Source organism: Hemiscyllium ocellatum, chromosome 12 (genome assembly GCF_020745735.1).
Source record: "Hemiscyllium ocellatum isolate sHemOce1 chromosome 12, sHemOce1.pat.X.cur, whole genome shotgun sequence".
In the NCBI taxonomy this organism is placed as follows: domain Eukaryota; kingdom Metazoa; phylum Chordata; class Chondrichthyes; order Orectolobiformes; family Hemiscylliidae; genus Hemiscyllium; species Hemiscyllium ocellatum.
This window is the reverse complement of record NC_083412.1, coordinates 75,820,145-75,835,016: the sequence shown is the minus strand read 5'-3', so window position 1 is coordinate 75,835,016 and position 14,872 is coordinate 75,820,145. Positions and strand designations below refer to the sequence as shown.

General features: G+C 41.0%; 1 protein-coding gene across 3 annotated transcripts in view; it reads right to left on the bottom strand.

Moving 5' to 3' along the window:
• The window catches only part of urb1 (URB1 ribosome biogenesis homolog), a 121,438-nt gene that overhangs the window by 86,509 nt on the left and 20,057 nt on the right, over positions 1-14,872 (bottom strand). For all 3 annotated transcript variants that reach the window (XM_060833717.1, XM_060833718.1, XM_060833719.1), the window contains exons 7-10: positions 10,388-10,513; positions 8,852-8,982; positions 5,327-5,522; positions 88-225 (exon numbers count right to left, since the gene is read on the bottom strand). In XM_060833717.1, the coding sequence (XP_060689700.1) occupies positions 88-225; positions 5,327-5,522; positions 8,852-8,982; positions 10,388-10,513 (591 nt within the window). The remainder of the gene's footprint in view (positions 1-87; positions 226-5,326; positions 5,523-8,851; positions 8,983-10,387; positions 10,514-14,872) is intronic.

The window sequence follows — 14,872 nt, the reverse complement described above, 5'->3', positions numbered from 1 at the left end:
TGTTTTTCTACAGATATTTTATTTAATATTCTTAATTTTTTTTTGAATTTAAGAAACAAGTAAATATTAAACAGTGTTTTCCCTTACATTGAGTCCCTGAGTAAACATGACCTTAGTAGCCACTGGAGGTAGTGTTGTAACCATCACCATAGAGAGGAGGCGGGGAATTGGGATGAACTCCTTTGTCCTAAAGGCATTGGAAATCTCTGGCTGAGCTTCATAAATCTGGAATAGAGGTAGAAAGTATAAAAGGAAAATATGAAGATTATCTATGGTCCAGTTCTCTGTTGGGACATATAATCTATTAATAGGGTACACTAAATAAAAGATTAAATGGTTACTTGATGGACTGATTTAGTCTCTTTGTTACCAGTTTAGTTTTAAATAAATACTGCAATGTTATGTATTAAACATATTAAACATTACCATCAAAAATCACAAGTTTGCTTGTCAACAAATGATTTTCCCCATTTGTTGCCAAAATTTATGGTGATGAAAATGGCAAATTTCAACAGCACATCTGTAAATCTGCTGTATTACAGAAAGTCTGCAGTTTTAACAAATGTTTGTTGTAGGCAGTATGGCTACACAGCAACACAAAAGTTCTCATGCAATCAAACATGAGTTATTGCATTAGATTTCAAGGACCTAACCAAAATCACCCTTGCAGTAAAATGCACAATGGTTCTAACTTTCAAAAGCTCTATGGCAGACAGAGTTTGTTCTGCACAGAGCTCCATTCCTCCTTTACACACAATGGTCCAGTTTTGTCCTAGACTGAAGCTGTTTCTGGGCACTGACAGATTAATTTTTGCCTTTGATGCACCATATCAGAAAAGAGCTCGCTCATGCAACCTATCACAAATCTGCGCTTCTGAAAACCATATTGCTCAGCAGCTGGCATCATTATTTGAATACTGAGATTTCCTCTCTTTTTTTAACCTCTAATGACACTAAGTACTGGCCTCAATTTCACAAGCAATAGAAAATATGAATCCTTGCTACTGAACTTGAAGAAAGCTGCCCACAAAGATCTAGTGACCGCTGTGGTACAGTCTTTTCCTTTTCTTCTTGCAGATTAATTCTTGCAGCAAGTCAAGGGCAAGTCGTACTGTGCAGTAGTTGTGAGGTCAGTAAGCAGGCAAAGAGCCAATAATGTTGCAATATTCACATCAGTAAAGTGATGGAATGTATCAACAGTGCTACCAGCAGTACCTACTCAGCAATAACCTGCTCACTGATGCAGTGAGTGAGGGCCACTCAGCTCCTGACCTCATTACTGCCTTGGTTGAAACACGGACAAAGGAGCTGAATTTCAGAGGTGAGGTAACAGTAATTGCCTTTGACATCAAGGCTGAATTTGACTGAGTATTGCACCAAGCAGCCCTAGCAAAACTGGAATTGATAGGAAATGGAAGGAAAGTTCTTCATTGGTTGGAGTCACATCTGGCACAAAGGATGATGGTTATACAGGAGGTCAGCCGTCTCAGCTCCAGGACATTTCTGCAGGAGATTCTCAAGGTAGTGTCCTAGGTCCAACCATCTTCAGCTGCTTTACCAATGACCTTCTCCCAAACAGGAGGCCAAAAGTGGGTATGTTTGTCGAAGATTGCACAATGTTCAGCATATTCAACGACTCGTCAGACACTGAAACAAACCTTGTCCAAATGCAGCAATGACTGGACAATATCCAGGCTTAAGAAGTATTCATGCCACACAAATGTCAGACAATGATCATTTCCAATGAGAAACAATCTAACCATCAGCCTTTGACATTTAATGGTGTTATCATCACAAAACATTCTACCATCAATATCCTAGGGCTTAACATTGATGAAAAACTGAACTGGATCAGCCATATAAATATGGTGGCTATCTGAGCAGGTTAAAAGCTAGGAATCCTGCAAAGAATAACTTATCTCCTGACTGCCCAAAGCCTGTCCACCATCTACAAGCACAAGTCAGGAGTTTGATGGAATACTCCCCGCTTGCCTGAAAGAGTGCACTTCTTACATTAGCAATGGTGAGACCCAAGGAGATAGTGAGGAAAGAGATCCATCTGCGATTGGTACGGTGGGAAAGGGAGCAAGTCAAACAGTCAGGAACAATACAGAGAATGAAGTAAATCAAATTGCATTTATTTCAATGCAAGAGGCCTAATAGGGAAGGCAGATGAACTTAGGGCACGGTTAGAAAAATAGGACTGGGATATCATATCAATTACAGAAACGTGGCTCAAGGATGGACAGGACTGGCAGCTTAATGTTCCAGGATATAAATGCTATATCAAGGATAGAAAAGGGAGTAAGAGAGGAGGGCGAGTGGTGTTTTGGTAAGGGATAACATTATGGTTGTACTCAAGGATGATATTCCTGGGAATACGTCCAGGGAAATTATTAGGGTGGAAATGAAAAATAAGAAAGGGATGATTACCTTATTGGGATTGTACTATAGACTCACTAATTGTCAGTGGGAAATTGAGAAACAAATTTGTAACTGAAAATGTGTTGCGGGAAAAGCGCAGCAGGTCAGGCAGTATCCAAGGAGCAGGAGAATCGATGTTTCGAGCATGAGCAAACGTCGATTCTCCTGCTCCTTGGATGCTGCCTGATCTGCTACGCTTTTCCAGCAACACATTTTCGGCTCTGATCTCCAGCATCTGCAGTCCTCACTTTCTCCTAAACAAATTTGTAAGGAGATCTCAGTTATCTGTAAGAATAATAGGGTAGATTTTGGAGGGGATATTAACTTTCTAAGCAGAGACTGGATCTGCTACAGTGTTAAGGGTTTAGGTGAAGAGGAAGTTGTTAAGTGTGTTCAAGAAAATTTCTGATGCAGTATTCAGATATACCTACTCTTGGGAAATTAGGAAGGGCAGGTGTGGCAGAAGTGTCAGTGTCAGTGTGGCCAGCGACCGTAATTCCTTTGGTTTTAAAATAGTGATGGAAAAGGATAGACAGGACCTAAAAGTTGAAGTTCTGAATTGGAGGACGGCCAATTTTGACAGTATTGAGCAAGAACTCTCAAAGGTTGATTGGGTGCAGATGTTTGCAGGTAAAGGGACAGCTAGAAAATGGGAAGCCTTCAGAAATGAGATAATTAGAATCCAGAGATAGTATGTTCCAGCTAGGGTGAAAGGCAAGGCTGGTAGGTGCAGGGAATGCTGGATGACGAGAGAAATTGAGGTTTTGGTCAAGAAAAAGATGGAAATGTATGTCAGGTATAAATAGCAGAGATCAAGTGAATCCTTAGAAGAGTACACAAGGCAGTAGGAGTATATTTAAGAGAGAAATCAGGAGGGCAAAAAGGAGACATGAAATAGCTTTGACAAATAGGGTTAAGAAGAATCCAAAGGAACTTTGCAAGTACATTAAGGACAAAAGGATAACTTGGGAGAGAATAGGACACCTCAAACTGAGTGTTGCTGAACAAGAAGAGCTTAGAGTGCAGGTTCATAGTTCCTTGAAAGTACAATCTCAGGTAGTTAGGATAGTGAAGAACGTGTTTAGTAAGCTTTCTTTTATTGGTCAGAATATCGAGTATAGGAGTTGATGCAGTACAGGACATTGGTTAGGCCACTTTTGGAATATGACATGCAATTCTGGTCTCCATCCTATAAATTTGAAAGGATTCAGAAGAGATTTACAAGGATATTGCCAGGGTTGGAGGGTTTGAGCTAAAAGGAGAGGCTAAATAGGCTGGGGCTATTTTCCCTGGAGTATTGGAGACTGAGTGGTGACCTTATTGAGGTTTATAAAATCATGAGGGGCATGGATAGGGTAAATAGACAAGGTCTTTTCCCTGGATTAGGGGAGTTCGACCTACTGGGTATAGTTTTAGGGCGAGAGGGGAAAGATTTAAAAGGGACCTAAGGAGGATCTTCTTCATGCAAAGGGCGGCACATATATGGAATAAGCTGCCAGATTAAGGGTGCAGACTGGTACAATTACAACATTTAAAAGGCATCTGGATGGGTACATGAATAGGAAGAGTGTAAAGGGATATGGGGCAAGTGCTGGCAAATGGAGCAAGATTAATCTAGGATATCTAGTCAGCATGGATGAGTTGGACTGAAAGGTCCGTTTCTGTGCTGTGCATCTCCATGACTCCAGATCAAAAGGATTATAAATTGCCATTTCATCACCTCCAGTGGGATGCCACCACCAGATACATATTCCTCTTGGACATCCTGGTCCTCTCCTGTTCCATTCCCAATATCTCCCCACACCAATGATACTTCCCAATCATGCGCTAAAGGTGCAACATTTGCTCAATTGTCTTCTCCTCATCTAAGGCCCTAAACACACCTTCCAGGTGAAGCAACAATTTACCTGCACCGAGTTCAATCTAATCTACTGTACTTGCTGCTCACAATGCAGTCTCTATACAAACTAAATGCATACTGGATGAACGTTTCCTACATTGTCTCTTTAAAAATGATCCTAAGCTTCCAGTTGCTTGCCACTTCAACACACTACCATGACCCACGCCAACATTTCTGCCTCAGGCTTGTTGGAGTGCCCCAGCAAAGCTCAACAGAAGTTGGAGGAACCAACACCTCATCTTCCTTCCAGTCTCAGGACTCAACATTGAGCTTAATAATTTCAGAACATGAATATCTCCTTCCATGTCTATTACCTACACTGACAACTCTAGGTCCTGCCATGAAATGGGTTGCTTTTGGCACAGCCTACCCCATTTCCTTGATTCAGTTTCCATTATCACCTATCGAGCTTCTCTTCTTCCCTTGTTTCCTGCCAACAATCCCTTCACCTGCCTAGGTCTCCCTCTCCATCTCCGTCTCCCTCTCTCTCTCTCTCTCAGGGATCCATCTCCAGACATCCACCATCTCCAGACATCCACTCACTCCTTTAACTCCCACCCCACCCCCTATCATCAGCATAAATACTTTTCCTATCTGCCTTCAGTTCTGAAGAAAGGTCACTGGACTTGAAACATGAACTCTATTTTCCATCCACAAATGTTACCAGAAAGGCTAGCTAGTTTCAGAATGTTTTGTGTTTGTTTGTTTCAGAACCTCCAGCATCTACAGTTCTTGATTATATTTTAGACATGAATGAAACTTAGGACTTGCTTTTACATGATGGTTGTTTATCAGTTTCTTGAACACACTTTTCCTTTAGTCGTATATTTAACACCTTAACTTCCAACCTAAAAGCCATACCTATAAACCACATAATCTAAGAAATTGGATGATTATGATTACAAATATTTTAAGACAGTTTAAGAGATTAGATGTTAATTGTCCAATATGTTATAATTAAAACTAAATATGGAAACATCGTGCAAGTTAGTTACACCCTACCTTTCGGAGTAGTTTGATGTTATCTAGCCAGGCTGTTTTAAGTCTAGGTACAAAGGAATACTGTGTTTCTTGGAAGAATCTGCTTAATAAATCAGGGCAAACTTTGAAGATGTTCACCATCAGATCAGCCACCAGCTCATCTTCTGTAGCTGTTTTTAAGCCCAGGAGAAATCTCAGTAGAACTACATTGCCACCCCTGCATGTGAAAACACAGTTGACAGTTTAAATGAAATTATTCCAGTGATTTTTTTTAAGATCTGAAAATGATCTGTTAATGTATAACATCAAGTTCAAGGACGATGCACAAATTAGATTAAAATACACCGAGTTTACTTAATGAACACTTTCTGCATGATAATACGTACCTCCTATAGTCTAGAGAAGTCAAACCGAGATATGTTACAACCGAAGGCTAAGTATTTGATGAAGACAAGACCAAATGGAAACAGTATGCTCTGTTACCTTAACTCCATGAACCCAAGTGCCACCAGAAAGAAAAACTATTGCCTGAATCACTCTGGTGGTAAGCTCCTCATTCTCACCATTGTCTGGGTAGCGATTGTTTTGAATTCGATATTTTATTTCTTGATAGCCATCTTAAATTTGTCAGCCTCTGGTTTTGCTTTTCCCAATGAGTGGAAAAATACTTTTTGCCTACTTCATGCTATGAAGGTGTAGGTGTACCTTTGAAAGAGAGTGGAAGCTGACACAGACTTAGAGAGGCACAGACTGTGCTGAAAATTTTAAAAATGTAAAAATTTGGTTGACACAAATGGTTGAAGCTACGTTACCATGGTGCAAAACAAATTCAAATTCAGCCAGTTTAAATTATGTCCCAGATATCAAATTCCAATCGAATTTCAATTTGTTTTTGTACTTTAGTAACACAGCTCCAACTATTTGTGACGACCAAATGTTACATTTTTAAATTTTTCAACACACTTTGTGCCTCTCTAAGTCCGTGCCAGCTTCCATTCTCTCTTAAACGTACAGCACACCTACACCTTCATAACCTGAGTATGAAACTTTCATCATTTTAACTACCTCTATTTTGTTAACCTTCAGCGTTCTCTTTTGTAAAGAGACGCTAGTGTGTTAACTGTATTGGATGGAGCAGCAGATTCTGGACCATAAATCTTCAGTACTATTGCAGGAATGTTGTCAGGGCCCATAGCCTTCGAATCCAGTGCCTCTAGATGTTTCTTGATACACATGGAGTGAATCAAATTGGCTGAAGACAGGTATTTGTGATGCTAGGGATCAATAGAGGAGGCCGAGATGAATTATCCAATTGGCACCTGTGGCAGAAGTTTCGACTTCTTCTTTTACACTGATGTGTTGGTCTTTTCCATCATTGGGGAAGAGCCGCGTCCTCCTCCAGTGAACAGTTTAATTGTCCACGACCATTCATGACTGCACAGCTAAGGTCTGATCCATTGGCTGTGGGATTGCTTAGTGCTGTTATTTGCCGTGTATGCTGTTTGGCATGCAAGTAATATCTGGTAGCCTCAGCAAGTTGACACCTCTTCTTTAGGTATGCTGTTTCTGGCATGCCCGCTTGCACTCTCCATCGATACAGGGTTGATCCCCTGGCTTGACAGTAATGGTCGAGTGGGGGATATGCTGGGCAATGAGGTTGCAGTTTGGAGAATGATTCTGACTCTACTGATGGCCAACAACACCTCATGGATGTCTTGGGTTGCTAGTACAAATCTCATCATCGACAGTAATTTGCTCTGACACTGAGTTGCCAGATGTGTTTGAAGTCTGTCCTGTTTAGCACAGTGATACATGCTACACAACACGATGGAGGGTATACTCAGTGTGAACGTGGGACTTTGTCCCCATAAGGATTGTGAAGTTGTCCTCTTAATGATATGATCATGGACAGATACATGTGAAGCCAGCAGCTTGGTAAGAATGAAGTCTAGTATGTTTTTCCCTCTTGTTGGTTCCCGTACTACCTGCTGCAGACCCAGTCTAGCAGCTACGTTCTTTAAGAGCCAACCTGCTGGATCAGTAATGCTGCTGCTAGCCACTCTTGGAGGGAGGGGAGAAGTTGGTGGGGGGTACATCCCTCATCTAGAGTACACTTTGCACCCTTGCCATCCTCAACATGGAGGAGTACTGATTCATCAGTTGAGGAAGGATGGTACGTGGTGATCAGCAGGAAGTTTTCTTGCTCATATTTAACCTGAAGCTATGAGACTTTGTGGGGGTCTGGAGTCAATGTTGAAGGCTCCCAGGGTAATTATCTCCCAGCTGTATACCACTGTGCTGCCACCTCCGTTGGATCTGTCCTACCGGTGGGACAGGACAGGTCCAGGGATGGTGATGGATGTGTCTGGGACACCCATCTGTAAGATATGATTCCATGAGTGACTATGTCAAGCTGTGAGACCCCTCTCCCAATTTTGGCACTAGCCCCCCCGATGTTAGTAAGGTGGACTTTGCAGGGTTGGGAGGGCTATTTTCTGCCATTGCTTTTTCTGATGCCTAGGTTCTTAGCAGGTGGTCCATGTAGTTTCATTTCTTTGTTGAGGCTTCATTGTGATTGATACAATTGAGTGACTTGCTCAGCCAGAGGGCAGTTGAGAGTCAACCACGTTGCTGTGGGACTGGATTCACATGTAGGCCAGATTAGGTAAGGATGAGATTTCCTTCAGTGAGGAACATCAGTGAGTTGGATTGGTTTTTTTCTAACAGTCAACAATGGTTTCACAGTTATTAGTAGATTTTTCATTCCAGATTTTTATTATTGAATTGTAATCCATCTGCCATGTTGGGATTTGAATCCTGGTCCCCAAAACATTGGTTGAGTTTCTCGATTAATAGTTTAGTGATAATACCAATGTTTTCCCATAATGGTCAGTACTGGAGTCGGTGCATAATGGTGGTCAGTCTTGGACAGCTGACAGCCAATGATTGGCCAGCAGTTCTCCAAAACAGGTCTTTCTGATACAGAAGTGTAGCGGTCCTGCCTCCATCCTAATGGTATCCAACCACTTACCAACCAATTTTGTTTAGTAGGAATAGAATACAGGATCCCAGTATAACTCAGCCCCATGGACTGAACGGTCCTTATTCTACTGTAAGTGTATTCTATTCTATTATTATGATTAAGTAATACTGTCCAAGAGACTGACATTCAGATAAGTGCTTGGAATGCTTAATTGAGTCCAACAGAGGTTCGGAAAAAATGCTTTACTTTAGATCTATGAATCTCCTTAGTCTAAGCAACCACTGAAATTTTAAGCATACAATAATCTAACGTAATTTACACAATAGTTTTTGGCAGAATATTCTATGACAGCATTAACAATGAAAATACTACAACATACAGAGTGACTTGGCACAAGGCTTCCATTAAGAGAAAGTGAGGACTGCAGATGCTGGAGATCAGTCAAGAGTGTGGTGCTGGAAAAGCACAGCAGGTCAGGCAGCATCCGAGGAGCAGGAAAATCAGCTTTTCGGGCATAATGCACCACACTCTCAATAAGGCTTGCATTACGTTGAGATTCTTACCTCTTAGCTGTACCCAGACTGGAATCATAGAAATTTATGCCATGTTTCAATGAGCAGCAAAGATCCATCAAGAAACTGTGTACAAGTTCCCGAACACTGTCTCTTCCAGCCACTTTGGAATCTTGGACATACTGTCAGGATTTAAATAGAGTTTAGTTTTATAGAACCTTTACACAGTATCATATTGTATTGTAGCAAGAGAAACAGGCAATTTTGTCCATCAGAACAATACTGGTGTTTATTCTCCACATCAAGCCTTCAGCCATTGCACATGATCTCATATTATTAACAGAAACCAATTCCTTTTTTTCTTGCGCTTCTAGTTACCCTCACCTTAAATTAATTTGTGCCATTTATCTCAACTACACCATGTGGGAACAAGTTCCATGTTTGAAACATACACTGGGTGAAAAGGTTTCCCTTGGAGCAGAACCCTACAAGGTTTTACAATGGGTATACAGTATGCAGTATTACAGAAATAATTGTTCCTACTTTATTTGTCTTGTAGAAATAAGATGAAAGGCAAACTTAATTTATACTGCACGCTTTCCGAATCCTTGTGGTGTCACAAATTGCTTCAAGTATAACTACTGTTCTCTATTGTACGCAAATACAAATTTGCTACATCAAAGTCCAGTGTAAAGCAACCATCTAAACTATTCTGACCATGCTGAAAAAACAAATGTTGGCCAGTGACTAGTAACGACAGAGGGATGAGAAATGGCAGCAACAGATCACAATTCAAGTCAGTCATGGATGTAGGTTTGCTCGTTGAGCTGGAAGGTTCATTTTCAGATGTTTTGTCACCATACTAGGTAACATTTTCAGCCAGCCTCCAGACAAAGCACTACTGATGTTTCCTGCTTTCTATTTATATGTTGGGTTTCCTTAGATTGGTGATGCCATTTCCTGTGGTGATATCATTTCCTATTCATTTTCTCAATTCTGGTTGGAATTCTTGTGGATGTCTGTTTGGCTTGTCCTAGGATGGATGTGTTGTCCCAGTTGAAGTGGTGTCCTTCCTTATCTGTATGTAAGGATACTAGTGAGACAGGGTCATGTTGTTTTGTGGTGAGTTGATCAACTAGTCACAAAATGACATGACCTTGTCTCACTAGTATCCTTACATTCAGACATGGAAGGACACCAATTCGACTGGGACAACACATCCATCCTAGGACAAGCCAAACAGAGACACGCATGATAATTCCTAGAATCATGGCATTCCAACCAGAATTCTATCAGCAAACACACTGACTTGGAACCCATTTACCATCTCCTGAGAAAAATAGGAAATGACATCACCAACCCAAGGAAACCCAAACATATAAATAGAAAGCAGGAAACAACAGCAGTACTTTGTCCAGAAGCTCACTGAAGGTGTTACCTAGTATGGTGACAAAACATCTGAAAAAGAACCTTCCAGCTCAGTGAGCAAACCGACATCCAGAACCTCAACCTGAGCTACAAATCCTCTCAAAACTTGCTATCAAGTCAGTCATATCAGTCCTATCATACTTAAGAGAAAAGTCTTACCCTGTCATCATTTAACTGGATGTCAATAATTCCATTCCAGTGATATAAGGAAGCAATATTGGTCAAAACGCCTGCAGTGAAAAAACGAACCTTCTGTGTTTTACTTATGGCTTTATTATAGACAACCTAGAAGACAAAAATAAGAAGGAAGAAATTTGATCGAATTAATTAAACCATTACAACAAGAATTTCTTGAAGTTATTGGTGACAAGATTTCTACGTGGATTAAATAAAAAGAAAATCTACGGCTTGTGCCCTCAATTTCCAACACAAGTAACTTTCTCAAGTTAATGACCATATGATATAGGAGTAAACATAGGCCATATATCGCATTGAGCCCGCTCCCCTTTCAATGGGATTATTATATTGATCTGGTAATCCTCAACTCCACTTTGCTGCAACTCCACTTTCCCTATAATCGTGATTCCTTTACTGATTAAGGATCTGCCTCAGAGTCAAACATTTAAGAACCGAGCCTCTACAATGAGGAATTCCACATATTCCCCATTCTCAGAGAGAAGAAATTTCTCTTCTTTTTAAATGATAACCTCTTAATCTGAGATTATGCATCTACCTTGTAAAGTTCCTTAGAACCTTAAATGTTTCAATCAGATCATCTCTCATTCTAAATTCCAATTACTATCGGCTCAACCTCATAAGATAATCTTTCTATCCTGCTTGCTACCTTCTCAATGAATTCTAATAAATTTGTCATGCATGATTTCCTTTTCATGAAGCCAAGTTAACTCTGCTTGATCCTAATATCTATTCCTAAACACTTGGCTATTCCACCATTTATACTATACTTGAAAATATTTGCAGTGTCCCAATGTGTCTGAAATAGTCAGCCTGAGATAAAACCTCTTCTTACTTGCACTAACAATCCACTCACATAAAGAGCAAAGGAAAAATAGACACAACAATTTCAGCCAAAGCAGAAGGATTGCAAATACGAAACGCGAAGGATTGGAAATACGAAATGGGAATTACTACATGACACATCTTCATGCAGTTAGGCAGCAGCATTGGTAGAAATCTAGTATAAAATTCTGGAGCTTAGATCCACAACCTTTTTAAACTGGACATGTATGGTATATTTGATTTGTGTGGCCAATATATAATACATTCACCTCTAATTCACCAAAACATAAATTACACTGCATGAGCAAATTTCTTATTCCTTGAAGGCTCAGATTTTCCTGTGGTGGTGTTTGCACTGACAGTATAAAAAAAAACTTGTTATCACCTGATTTGTCAGCTACAGTAAAACCTTGATCCTCCTGTAGCAGAACCTAGTATCGGAACACAGTGAGGTATTCCAGCATGGTGTTATGCTGGCAAATCTATGCTTTCTTATGACATCAAGAACTGAAGACATGTTGATGAGGCCAGTCTTTACCTCAGTAACAAAATAGGTGTTTTTTAAAACAATATCAAGAATTTGAAAAGCTCTAAGAGAAATTAATGCTATTAAACTATTAAATATTTTTATTACTTTCATAAGTAGTTATTTGGTCCTACAAAACTTGAGTATTACTGAAAAAAGACATTTTAATTGAAGCTTTTTGTTTTGGTCTTACCAAGACAATTACAATAATAATGTAAAGGGAAAACAACAGTCATACTGCATGAGAGTGTGTAGTGGTTGCTTAACAAGTGGATTGATAGAGGCATTGCCATGGGAATGTACCAATTAACTACCAAGCATTAATCCGAGGAGGTTGACTCTGATTCGTTAGGCCAGTACCTTGAGAAATGAACCAGAAAATGGCCATCACCTATTTATTCAGTACACTTGACAAAAAACTTGAAAGCTTTGACAAAAGAAGTGTATTTTTTCAGAAATACTTTTAGAAATAGTCAGTGAGCGTCTAACATCTGTCTTTGGAGATTAAACCTCCTCACACTCCCAATTACTCCTCCAGTGTTCATTCCCCACCACTGCCCTCTACAAATCTGGATCCTTCCCCACACCTCAACTTCGCCAGCACCTCATCCCTGCCAATGTTAGAAAGGCACTTGATGAAAGGAGAAAACCTCAGACTGTTTTAAGACCATAAGAAATAGGAAAAGGAGAGGGCCATGCCTACTCCATTTTTCATCTGGATCATAGCTGATCCAACACTCCTCATACCTACTTTCCTGGTCTTTCCCCATAACCCTTGATTTCCTGACTAATCAGAATCTATGGGATCAATGTGGATTTCACCAGTTTCTTCATTTTCCCTTCCCCCACCTCACCCCAGCTCCAACCTTCCAGCTCAGCACCACCCTCATGACCTGTCCTACCTGCCTATCTTCCTTTCCACCTATCCACTCCACCCTCCTCTCTGACCTATCACCTTCATTCACACCCCCATTGTACTCTATGCTACTGTCTCCCCACCCCCACCCCCTCTCATTTATCTCTCCACTCTGCAGGCACCCTGCCTCTATTCTTAATGAAGGGCTTTTGCCTGAAACGTCAATTTTTTTGCTGCTCGGATGCTGCCTGACCTGCTGTGCTTTTCCAGCACCACTCTAAGCTAGACTCTAATTTCCAGCACCTGCAGTCCTTGTTTTTACCTAATCAGAATCTACCTATCAATCTCTTCCTTCAATATACACAAGGTCCCCATCCCATACCTTTCTGTGGCAGCGAGTTTGAAAGATTTACAACCATCAGAGAAGAAATTCCTCCTCATCTCAGTCTTAAATTGACACATCTTAATAATTTGTGTTTACTATGACTGAGAAAGGAAAATCCAGTCCATTAACCTGTAATCTTGTAATTTTCTCCCCTAAACCAACATCTAGTGAAAATAATAACTTTATGTATCAACACTACACCACGTCTGTAACATTAATGATTAGATTAGACTTACAGTGTGGAAACAGGCCCTTCGGCCCAACAAGTCCACACCGACCCGCCGAAGCGCAACCCACCCATACCCCTACATTTACCCCTTACCTAACACTACGGGCAATTTAGCTTGGCCAATTCACCTGACCCGCACATCTTTGGACTGTGGGAGGAAACCGGAGCACCCGGAGGAAACCCACGCAGACACGAGGAGAACGTGCAAACTCCACACAGTCAGTCGCCTGAGTCGGGAATTGAACCCGGGTCTACAGGCGCTGTGAGGCAGCAGTGCTAACCACTGTGCCACCGTGCCATGGAAAATGTTTGTTTACAGTGGTAGAGAAATTACAGTAATGTGAATGAGTCACCTCCATCCCCACCCCCATTCACCTATTGTACTCTCCCCTATTGTACTTTCTCCCACCCCCACCTCCCTCTCACTGATAGTGTTATTAAGGCATTAGTGCAAATGATCTTCTGTTAATCTTTACAATTCACTGCTAACTGTTTTATGCTCAGTTACCTCTCCCAATTCACACAATGACAAAACATAATTGGGTGCTGGCAAAGCAACATTAATAACCTTTCAGTTTAGGGTATAGGGTTGCTCGCTGAGCTGTAGGTTTGATAACCAGATGTTTCATTACCTGGCTAGGTAACATCATCAGTGGCAACCTCCAAGTGAAGCGAAGTAGTTGTTGTCTCCTGCTTTCTATTTATATCTTTCTCCTGGATGGGGTTCCTGGGGTTTGTGGTGATGTCATTTCCTGTTCGTGTTCTGAGGCATCTAGAGCTATGTGTTTGTTTATGGCATTGTGGTTGGAGTGCCAGGCCTCTAGGAATTCTCTGGCATGTCTTTGCTTAGCCTGTCCCAAGATAGATGTGTTGTCCAGTCGAAGTGGTTTTTTTTTCATCCGTGTGTAGGGCTACGAGGGAGAGAGGGTCGTGTCTTTTTGTGGCTAGCTGGTGTTCGTGTATCCTGGTGGCTAACTTTCTTCCTGTTTGTCCTACGTAGTGTTTGTGGCAGTCCTTGCATGGAATTTTATGGATGACGTTGGTTTTGTCCATGGGTTGTATTGGGTCTTTTAAGTTTGTTAGTTTTTGTTTGAGAGTGTTGGTGGGTTTGTGTGCTACTAGGATTCTGAGGGGTCTTAGTAGTCTGGCTGTCTTTTTTGAAACTTCTTTGATATATGGTAAGGTGGTTAGGGTTTCTGGCTGTGTTTGGTCTGCTTGTCATGGTTTGTTCTTGAGGAATCTGCGCACTGTATTTTTTGAGTATCCGTTCTTCTTGAATACGTTGTATAGGTGGTTCTCTTCTATTTTCCAAAGTTCATCTGTGCTGCAGTGTGTGGTGGCTGGTTGGAATAATATTCTGATACAGCTTTGTTTGTGTGTATTGGGAGGGTTGCTGGCGTAGTTAAATATTTGGTCAGTGTTTGTCGGTTTTCTGTATACGTAAGTTTGTAGTTCTCCGTTGTCCTTTCTTTCGACTGAGACGTCCAGGAATGCGAGTTTGTTGTCGGTTTCTTCCTCCTCCTTGGTGAACTTTATGCCAGTGAGGGTGTTGTTGATGATGTTAAATGTCCATTCTATCTTGTTTCATTTTGTGATGACAAAAGTGCCATCTACGTAGCGGACCCAGA